We start from the raw sequence: 11220 nt of genomic DNA on the forward strand, positions 1-11220 counted from the left end.
GACCGGACGCCAGTCCTGAGGGCCGCGTAGCGAGGCCACAGCACGAAGTCCACCCACGGCCCCTCCGAGGAGCTCTTGGCCCCCGCAGCACGGGGCTACCGCATGCTCAGTGTCCAGCACGGCGGCCCGCCATCTGAGCCAGGCGGACAGGAAACAGTGACCCAGAGGAACAGACTACGTGGAGAAGGGACCTCACACGGTCCTGTTACAACATCAGAGAGGTGGCGAGTGTCTGTGCTCACGAGACATCACCAGTGCGTTTTGCATAAAAGAACGTTCAGACCTCAACAAAACGAGAAAAAGTCCCTCAGGAAACTAAAATATGAGAACAAGAAGAAAATGAGGTTCATATTTGAAAAAACTTTACAAAAAACAGAAAAAGCTGGAAAATGGGATAAACATCTTTTCAAAGTAGAGAACTAGTTCAGGAAGTCCAACATTCAAATGATAGTTTCAGAAAGAGAAAATGGGAGAAAAAACAATCGATGAATGATTCAACAGAAACCCCAGGAACTGAAGGGTGAGGCAGTGGACTGGAAGGCCACCGACCGCCCGGCAAAGCCCCTGACAGCGGGCCCGCGCCCAAGCACGCCCCTGGGCATGGCGGCGAGCCCAGGGCACGGGGCAGGCCCCTCACGCCTCAGAGGGGAGAGCAGGCGTGGGCAGGACCCGGTCTGCGGAGTGTGGCGGCCCCTGTCCCCCACCGCAGAGTCAGTGCGGCTGAGACGCATGACTCAGCGGCCCAGCCCTGGCCCTGCCGTGACGAGTAGCCAGGCAGCGGGTGGGCAAAAGGGACTCTGGATGCCAGGGCATCGCTCACGGTGGTGTCTGCAGGCCATGCGGAGGTGGCCTGCTGACCACAGGCCTCCCTGACGGAGCAGCTGGTGGGGGGAGTGTGGGGTCGAGATGGCTCCTGAAGGCTGGTCTTGGTCTCCCCATCAGACCTGAGACCCTGGTGGGGGCCGCGGCTCGGGACTAGGGCCGCCGGATGACACCCTTGGCCCGTGAGCAGCACAGCGTGTGCTGCCTCATCCTGGCTACCTCTCAAATGGGAGCACTTAGGCTGGGGCGTCCAGGTCACCCCTCTGCGCGGCGGGGTCTTTGGCCTGCTGGGGCCTGCCCTGAACCCCCCAAACCAGTGGGGCTGCCTCCCGTAGCCCATGCGCCACCCTCGACACACAACACGTACGCTCTAGCTCAAGAGCACTGGCCCAAAGTGACTGTCACCACCGGGTGACAAAGAGAACCCAAGGTACGATGACACGGCTCCTGAACATTTATTTGCAGGGTGCTGGGGTGGAGGACCCCAAACGTGCACAAGGAGGGGCGCGCAGTGACCAGGCTTCCTGAAGGGGGTGCCGGGAGCACCAGGGCAGCTGCCGGCTTTGTAGACACGACACACACGAGCAAACACTGGGTGCAGGGCTGAACTGCTGCCCAGGCCACCGTGCTGTCCCCAAGGAGCTTGACGGCCCCGTGGGCCTTGTTTTCCACCCACTCAGCTGGTCCAGACAGAATCCACCCAAAAAGGCCCAGGGCTTCTGTCGTGGGCTCGGGGCCGTTCCCAGAACCCTCCTGACAGGTACGTCACCCCGATACCCTGTCCTTGCCCTCCACCAGGCTGAGGGGAACCCCAGGTGGGGCAGCGGCTGGCAGGGCAGGAAGGGAGCAGGCTGGTGCAGGTGAGACCCAGCTCCCGCCCCACGAGAGCCTCTCCCGACAAAGCGTTTACACAAACACTGGCCTGAGATCTCGACGCGAAGCCTTCGCTTCAGACCTTACCAGAGAAAACGACTGTGCCCAACGTGTGGCAGCCGCAGAAACGGGCACCGGCCCGGCCACACGCGCACAGGCCCGGCCACACGCGCACAGGCCCGGCCACACGCGCACAGGCCCGGCCACACGCGCACAGGCCCGGCCACACGCGCACAGGCCCGGCCACACGCGCACAGGCCCGGCCACACGCGCACCGGCACAGTCGAGACTGGGCTCTGGGGGCTCTGGGGGCCCAGGGACACAGCGGAAGGGTGCCAGCCATAGCTGCCACCTGGGACGCCGAGGGCTAAGGCGGAGCCTCATCACCGTTCTCCGTCCACCACTGACAACCGCAGCTCCAGCGACAAAAGACGAGAGTCCAAGCATCCAAGAGGACACTCAAGGCCCTGGGGGGTCTGGGTGCCGACCACGGCAGCCCCGTCCCCCGTACTGCACGCTGCTCCGTGGAAGCGTGTCTGCGTGCCCGGCCCTGGCCTGGCCTTCGGGCCCCGCTCTGCTCCGCCATCAATGCTGCCTCCTCCCGATCCCTGCAGCCCACCTCTGACGGCAGGCGGTCTTCGTCACCGCACGGGGCTGCTCCCGGAAGCCGGGTGCAAGAGGGGTATTTCGCCCATCTCTGCATGGGGACGGCCACCTGCTGCTTGAAAGGGACGTTCCCACGGCAAATGCTCACGGCACGAGGCGCGAGACGCGGCCCGCCCTCGCCAAGGCTCTGCTCCGTCTGTCTCTGTGACCCGGGCAGCCAGAGACGCTGCAAAGCTCCCCGTGCGACCCTGTCACTCCCGCACTTTGACACTGGGACGGCTTCCCGCTGCTCTTGGGGACAAGGCCACAGACCTTGCCCGCTCTCAGCCGCCTGCCCATGAGCACCCTGCTGCACCAATCCTGCGGGCTCAGAGCCTTTCCTCCCACAACAGGCACTCGCAGGCCCCTGCCCGCCCTCCGCCTGCGAGAGCAGGTCCCATGGACGCCCGTGCCAGCGGCACGTCCGCCACGGCCTGTCCTCGCACGGGCACGGCTGGGGACACACCCCCTAGGCCCCCTCAGGACCATCTCACCCCCGCGTGCAGCCGAGGACGCACGCGGCGTACGCGTGGCCTCCGGATATTAACGACTGATGTGAACGACTGCACGCTCGAGGAGCATGCGAGTGACGTCGGCCCCCGGCGGGTCTCCGAGGACGCCCTGGCCCAGGCCCACACTCGAAAAATGCCTGGGAACCGGTGGTGAGCGCCACCCACAGGGCAGCTACCCTGGGCCTGGACACACACAGACGACCGCAAAGGGGGCTGCCCACGTCTGTGACGAGAAGAGCCTCAGGAGAGGGTGTGACACAGCTAGGGCCATTCAGCCACGTGGCGAGCCAAGATGCCCGAGTGGGCTGGGCCCAGGCTGCAGCCACCCATCCCGGACCCCACGTTTTCTCCCAGTGATCAGGGGCCCACCGTTCAGCAGGCGCCAGAGAGGCCGGGCCCCGGGTCGGCTCCCGACCCGCAGAAGCAGCCCCTGGGGTGGGAACTGGATGTGCCGCGCTGCTCTGAGGTGGCACTCGGAGCAGGAGCCGGCTGATGGCCCCAGAGCCACTCGGCCTATGCTCGTGCTGCATCCAGAGATCCGGGGGGGCCTGGCTGCACGATGCTTCCAAGCCGGTCTGAGCTGGTCTCTGGAGTGGGCTCGGAACGAGCCACGCACGGACCCCGCTGCCCCGGAAACGGTGCACAAGGCCCGGGGGCTCTGCTGGCAACGGACAGGGCCCGTCAGACGGCATCGCGACGTCTGAGCACTGGGGACACCAGCCTGAGAAAGGGTGCCGACGGGGCCCAGACCAGCGGAGACAGGTTTCTGCAGAGGAAGCCGAGTGCATGGGGCGGGGTTTAGGACAGTGTCCTCCTGGAGGTGACAGTGGAGAGGAGCTGGCGGGGCGAGGGACATACCTGAGCGAGCTCACCTCCTCCCTGGACAACAGGACGCTCTGCTCGGCGGGGCCCGCCTGGCACTGCAGCATCCTCAGCTCCATCTCCAGCTGCAAGGAAACACAGGACAAGGGTCAGCCCGCCGGCCGCAGGAATCCAGACGGCAGCACCCCGTCTGCCCCCAGCCGAGCAAGAAGCTGGTGGGGACACGGCTTCCTGGCACCTCCTTCCTGGGGGCACTGAAGCTGCCGGCCCTCCAGAACCCTGGCTGTGCAGACACAGCGCTCGCTCTCAGCACCTCCCTCCGGGACAGAGACTCAGCCACCTGGAGCCTGCTGCGGGAAGGGTCAGAGCCTGGGGGACCACGGCCGCTGGACCGCTCTCGCCACTCCCCGTCGGCCGTGGTGTTCCACTCACTCGTTACTCAGGGCTCTGCCCAGGGACAACGTGGACGTGAACCTGCCCTCACGCCTGGGGGACACACGGAGGGGGTCTGAGAGCCAGCCGCGCTGATGGGAACCGGGGACGGGGGCTAGTTCAGAGTGGTAGGGCTCTGGCCGGGGACCTTCCCAAGGGCCACCCAAAGCAGCACCCAACTAAGGGACGTGGCCAGCAGCCTGGAAGGACGCACTCGAGCCTCGACAGCTGGCTGCAGGCTCGGTGTCACTGTCCTCAGACAAGGCTCTGGCCCTTCTTCAGCCCACCCTCAGACTACTGCCCACAAGCCGACTTAGTCCTCAGCGCCAAGGGACAGGAAGAGAGTGTCCTGGATCACCCCAGCTGCCACTCGCGGGCTCTGTGCCCGGCCACCCAGCGTCTGTCCCAGCTCTGGTCTCTGTGCGAGGCCGGCTGCCAGACTAGTTGCTCCTGCTCTTCTTGCTGGCCCCAGCAAAACGCCACCGCCCTCCCGACCGCAGGTCCCCGCTGGGACTGCTCCGGCCAGTGCGGTTTGTCAGGGCGGGGCCCGGTCTGCGGTCGCCAACCTGCCCGAGGTCTGCCCGCCTGTCCTGTGCGCCCAACTCCCAGACCCGAGCTGGCCGGCGTGCAGGACGGCTGAGGGAGCAAAGGGACCCCACGAGGGGGGCCGCGTCGTGCCAGGCTGGAGATGCAGGACGCTGGGCAGGCTGCGGCCCCGCTCCAGCCCATGATGCCCCGTGCTCCAGACGCGGGTCTGGAAGCCCCATCACGTGACCCTCGCGCTCCAGAGGACTGGCTTGCCTCCAAGGAAGCGAGGGTGAGGGGAGGTGGCGAGCCGGCCTTTGCTAGAAGGCACGGCCGACGTGACAGGCACACCACAAGAACCCAGACCGCCCGGCCGCCAACACGCTGATGCAGAACTCGCCACACGGACAGGGGCTACACCAAGCCAGGGCCGCGGGGCATCGCTGGGTGCCTGCTCTAGCAGGAGTCACTAATCGTCGCAAATTATCTCGACCGAGTCCAAACCTAAGTGCCACAGGCAGAAACAGGCAGCCGTTTAGGCCACGAGTCCCAGGACCTGCTGAAGCCCCGGACAGGCCACTGAGTGAGTGTCTACGGCCGCAGGGGGCTGCCTGGGGCCAGTGCAGAGCAGGCGCGAGTCCCCGCTTTGTCGAGGGGGTGACCTGCACACGGCATGCTGCCCCTCCATGCAGTGCCTCGTGTCCTGAGGCCCCAAAGGGAAGCCGCAGACCCCAGTCCTCCACGATGGCCGCAAGGAGGCAGGTGGTTTCCGGAGGGCTCCTCATGGCCTGCCCGTCCACATGTGCCGGTGGGGACTGGGCTTCGCTGACCAGGCCGCATGGCTGGCTCGACTGCCCGCAAGTCCTGTTCCAGCACGGAGTGGCTCTGCTGTCCTCAGCTGAGTGAACAGGATGGGGTCGCTGTGACAGGAGCAAGGCCTAGCAGGGGGGTGGGGTGGGGCAGGCATCTGCACTGCCCCCGCCCTCAGCCTAAATGAGAGGAGTGCCTTCCCCCCAACGCCTCTCCAGGTCCCTCCTGCACAGGCTCCCCAGGGCCACCAGATCTGGGGAGTCTCGGGTGCAGGATTCAGTCTATGAAGCCCCAATATTAACCTCTGCGGTCCCAAATGGGACCAACACACAGGTGGCTGGCCCAAAGCCAGCTGGACGTGGCGTGGACAGCAGGCGTGGCCAGCAGGCATGCCCTCTGCGACCGTCTCCTGCAGCAGTCTTGGCGAAGTCCGCGGAGGGAGAGAAGGGTTGGGACCTACTCATACGTGGCACCGCACGCCGACCCTGACTGCCGGCTGTCTGCACTGATGGGCGACAGGCGCCGCTCACGGCCTGCCTTCTGTCACAATGGTGACGGCACCCACTTTACAGAGCAAGCACTAAGTGACCACACAGTGGCATCACAAGATGGTGGCACGATGGGGAACAATTCTGTGTCCAGTGGCCCCTCCCACCATCTGGCCTCCCCAGATGCTCCCCAGACGGCTGGAATCAGACACGGCTTCCTCTCAAGCCAGGCGGTCCCCGCCACTCGCCCCTGGACTGTCCAGCTGTCACTCCTTCCCGATGCCACCTGGGCTGCTTATCTAGCAGCTGGCGGCCCTGCCTCTGCAGTGAGGTTCAGCTCACGATGACCTTTGCGGGGTGGGCTCCTGGACGCTCGGGTCCCTACATGTGCGGGCTTGTCTCAGGAGCCCTGCTGCGGAGGAAGAGGGCCCAGGGCCCGATGCTGCCAGACCGCCCCGGATGAGGCCCCGTGTGGTCACAGAGGCCCGACGGCCCCCTGGCCACACTTCACCTCTGCTTCTGTTTGAAACTAGGCCACTTCTGCCTCCCTGGCCCAGTCCACTGCTCTGTCCACAGGATTATAGGGCCCTTTCTCTCCCCGCCTTCAGCCCTAAAACAAACAAACGTTCTTACAAAGCAGAGACCATTTTGGGGGAACTGACACCACGGGTGGTGACAAGTCATCTTCCGTGCCTCGCAGCGGCCGGCGGAAGGCCGCTGTGCCCAGCTCTGCTGCATCCCCGTGGGCCCTCAGTCGTGGCATCGTGTCCTTCTGCCTCTTTTGGTCATTGCTGTTGTAGACCGGAGCACGGCTGTCCCTCGGTATCAAAGAGAGACTGAGTCCAGATGCCCCACAGGCACCCAGGTCCGCAGACGCTGGGGCCCCTTACGTAAGACCGTGCGTGTGCCCACGCCTGACCCGGTCCCCTGAGACAGGCCACCTCCAGGTGACTCCCGGCACCCAGCGCAGCGTGGAGGCCACGGGAGTAGCTGCAACACTGTGTTGTTTAGGGACAATGACAAGAAGCAGGAGCCCGTCCGCCTGGGCCTACCTGCCTGGTACACGGTGACAAAATACGCCCCCAACGTTCTCGACCCATGGGTGGCTGAACCCACAGGTGTGGAACCGAAGGCACGCGGGGCTGACGGTCTCTCCTCCGATGTCTGTCGTGCTGTTCTTGCACACATATGGCTTTTAACGTTTGTCTGCGTTTTGCTTCCCACGCTTCACTACGTTACCTGGCTGACGGCCACCGTCTGCGGCTGGCTGTCTCGCCACACGCTCCCATCAGCCGCAGAGGGCAACGTGCCTCTTCCTCCCCGCACTGACACCTTTGATTTCTTTCTCTTGTCCAATTCTGAGGACCAGGGAACCTCCAGAATAATACCAAAGGATGGATGTAATACTGGACACCCTTGTTTGTGGCTTCACTGGAACTGAATCTATAGTGCGTCAGTTTGGGGTTGAAATAGATATGTTTTACCCTACTGAGACATTATCCACGTACTCATATTAAGTTGCTCATCAAGACTGAACGTTGGATGTTAGCAAACATGGAGAAGACACCCTAGAAATTGATATCCTAAAATCAGACCAGCGCCCCTCCTGGAGACCTCTTCCCCCAACACGTGAACGTGGACGCAGTGCGACCGTGACTGGTCTGCAGTCCGCACACGCGTGCACGTATGATGCTCATCTGGCAAGTGTTCCCGCCTTTCCATGCTCTGGGGGTGTCACGGCGTGGGCGGTGTCTGCATCGTAAGGAGCTAGCAGATTTTTCCATGCAACTAACTCAGCTTGATTCCTTTTGTTTCTTCTTCTTGTTGGAGGAAGGCAGGAATGGCTACTTTGTGACAATTTTGTAATAACCAGCCTGTTAAAATGTCTCTCTCTTCTGGAGTCAGTAGTGATAGGCTATAATTTCCTAGAAAATCATTTATTTCATTCAGATTTTAAAATTTAGAGCTATAATATAATTCCTAGTTCTTTTAATAGAATTTCTATATGAGTCACAATTCTCTTCACATTCATTTTTGATTTTTGATTTTACTTATTTTCTTTATTATCAAGGTGAAGCTTACACACGGTACAGCACAAATCTTAGGTGTACAGCTCAGTGACTTTCGACACACGTATACACCTGTGGAACCACATCAAGAAAGACTCTCCCGCGCAGGCACCTCCCCCACCCCATCGACAATGCCACAATAATCACTCTTCTTCTGTTAGGTGGTGATGCTTTCTGTTAATTTTTTACTAGGATTGTGAATAATTCATATGTTTTACTGGTTTTCTTTCAAAGCGCAAGTATTTGGATTTATTTATTTTTTTCTACCATTTTTCACTTTCTTATTAACTTCTGCTTTGATCTTTACAAATCCCTATCTTTGCTTTACTAAAGCTTATTTTGTTTTCCTTTCCTTACTTCTTAAGTTGGATACTTATTCTGTACACACTCATTCTTTCTTGTTCAATAACATAAATATTTAAAACCGTGATTTTTTCTTCTGAGCACTGTTCTACAGTATTTTCATTACGATTTCTGTCTAGATTTTATGCACTTTTGAATTGCATCTCTTTCTTCTTTGACCCAAGTATTGTTTACAACACAGATTTTTGTTGTTTTTGCTTTTCTTTTTTTTAATTTCCGAGTGTTAGGAGCTTTTTTTTTTCCTGGTTTTGTCCTTAATTGCAAATTTCATCATATCGTGACCAGAGAAAGTTGTCTGCACTATTCTCCCTATTTGAATTTAAAAAGTTTTCTTTATTATTTAATATATGATGAATTTTTTTGTGAATGTTTTCTGTGAGTACTTTTCTAAAAAAGTATTCTTCAGTTTCAAATTTAAGGGTTTTTAACATTATGTATAGAAAATAGATATTTTGTTTTTCCTATTACTTATTCTTTCCCACTGGCTATACGTGGATTACGAAGTAAAATAAATTCCTCCACTGCTGACATCCTACGTGGCTTCCTATTGAACTGCTTCTCACTTTTTGAACATCGGTGATGTATTAGCTGACACAGATATTCATCTGCACCTTCATTACTGAATCCCACCTCGCTGTGTGTTCTGCAAAGCCTTTTCACCTGAATTCAAATTTAACTGCCGTGAGGACATGACGTCTGATTTTGTCGCCCTTACCCTTGATTTTCCAGCTTTTCTTGGTTTTGCTTTGTAATCCAATCAGAAAGTCTCCTTTTGATAGGAGAGTTTAGCCCATTTACGTTTTGATATATGTTCGGGTACATTTTTGTTGTGTTACTTCGTTGCATTTTGTTTTATAACTTTTGTAATCATTTCATTCTGTGGTCGTTTGCTATATTTTGTGAAATTCTCCTGACACTTATACAAGTTTGCATTTCTGTGTTCTAGTGGTTGTGTTTATAACTCTACGCAATAGCTACACGTTTCTGTTTGACAGTTTCTATTCATTCCCTATGTAGCTCCACTCAGGTGTCATCTTACTGTTTACCTCACACAGTTAGATACACTGCCACCACGTGACGTCATCTTTGAGCGACGTTGGGGTCTTCAGCTGTTAATGATGAGAAGGCCAGCGTCCCTGCGCGTCCTCACCCCCGCCCTCCTTCCCATTATTAACCGTGCAGGTCCCGCGTTACGCGAACACCCGGCACTCAAACTGCTCTCCGGGCCCCCGACCCCCTCGGCACCTTTCCAGTGTTCGTCTCCCCAGGCCCTCTTCCTGGCCCCCCTGCTCCTGGCCAGCCCCACCTCCCCGACTCTGGCCGCCTGCACGTGTCCACGCTTCACGGATTCTACTGGGCTGTTACGTTTTATTCCCGAGCAAAATGTGCAGATACAACTTTCATCTGCTCAGTGTCAATTTTTTTTCCGTAAAAATTTTTTGTCGTTTTTCCATAACATTTTCTGGTTTTACAAAACTGTGTGATGTCGCCTTTCTTACTCATCAGTGAAGATGTTCTGGAGCCAGTTTTGTGCAAACAGCTCCTGCTGTGGAGCAGACGGCGTTTTCTCTCCTTCCGAATGATCAGATGGTTCTGCGAGTCCCATCTGCCTTCACTACCTCCCCCCGGTGCGGGGAGGGGGCTGTGGGCTTTCCCATGGGAGCAGACGCCCTCCCCCCGGTCAAGGAGACGTGGAGACCTGCGTGCGCGCCCTCACCCAGCTCGGCTCTCCTGGGCTGGAAAGCTCCTGCTGTGCTGCTGCGCCCCGTCCCCTCTGCTGACGATGGGCCGGAGACCGCCTCTGCCGTGTGCCCCTCACCGGTGACAGGGCGTCATCAGAGGCCCCTTCCCACCGGAAAGGCCCATTCCCTGAGGCATCGCCTCTCAGCTTCCTCTTGCACACCCGTCTGCTGATTCCCACGGCTGAGGCCCAGCTTCCTGCCACTTAGCAGCTTGGGTTTTAGCCGTATTTCTGTTTTGCCCAAACTTTAGTTTGCCTTTTTGGTTTTCAGTCTTCTTGGTACTTTTGGATGATTTCCAGGAAAGAAAGGAGAAATGCTGACAACATATGTACAGCGTTCAAAGCAAAAATAGGCCCTTTTAACTTGTAACCTTAGACTCATACCTAACATGCTTTCGACTTTATCCCCCCGTTAGACCTTCCGCCTCCGGTGCCCGACACCCCCGCCTCCCCCAGGCTGCAGTTCACAAACACTGGTGGGCCCACGAGGCCTGCCTCGCCGGCTCTGCAGACACCAAGCCACGCACCTCTCCCGTCCCCAGCCCAGGACGGAGGCCAGCCACGAGACACACGATACTTGTCGACAGACCAGTTTTCCATTTGCGCTCCAAGTCCTGTCCACCTTTCAGCCCACCTCAGATGCCACCATCTCCATCAACCCTCCCAAGCCGGGAGGGCATTCAACTGTGAAGTCTGATGACACACGTGTGTGACTCTTCCTCCCACTGGCCTGAGAACGCCTGGAGGCTGACACGGCGCCGCTCAACATCTGGGCCCAGCCCCAGCTCAGAGCTTCGCACACGGGGGGTGCTGCAGAGGCGCGTGAGGCCGAGGGCAGCCCGCACAGGCAGAGTGCGCAGCGGGCCACGGGAGTGCCACGGGGCAGATGAGGAGAGCCCATGCAGGCGGCTCCCGAGGGACCAGAGTAAACATGCAGGGAGCTGGGTCGCCCCAGAAAAGATCCTGAATCGCTTATCTACTCGTCATGGGCCCGCCTTTCTGCCCTCCTGTCACAGTCGCAGCCTTGGGGGATGCAGGGCGCTCCCAACAGGACGTTTAGTGAGAAAGCACTGTCACCAAGCTGGCTGGGACAGGGGCCTGGGACAGGGGCCTGGCAC

The 11220-nt window shown here is 58.6% G+C and overlaps 1 protein-coding gene across 9 annotated transcripts in view; it reads right to left on the bottom strand.

The window, feature by feature from the left end:
• MAD1L1 (mitotic arrest deficient 1 like 1) overlaps window positions 1–11220 on the bottom strand; it is a 243216-nt gene that overhangs the window by 59461 nt on the left and 172535 nt on the right. For all 9 annotated transcript variants that reach the window (XR_005656530.1, XR_005656529.1, XM_039879516.1 and 6 more), the window contains one exon: window positions 3711–3799. Coding sequence is in view for 7 of the 9 variants with exons in the window: in XM_039879516.1 (XP_039735450.1) it covers window positions 3711–3799 (89 nt within the window). In the remaining 2 variants the exon portion in view is untranslated. The remainder of the gene's footprint in view (window positions 1–3710; window positions 3800–11220) is intronic.

The sequence above is a fragment of the Pteropus medius genome, unplaced genomic scaffold (genome assembly GCF_902729225.1).
Source record: "Pteropus medius unplaced genomic scaffold, Ma_sr-lr_union100, whole genome shotgun sequence".
Classification (NCBI taxonomy): Eukaryota; Metazoa; Chordata; class Mammalia; order Chiroptera; family Pteropodidae; genus Pteropus; species Pteropus medius.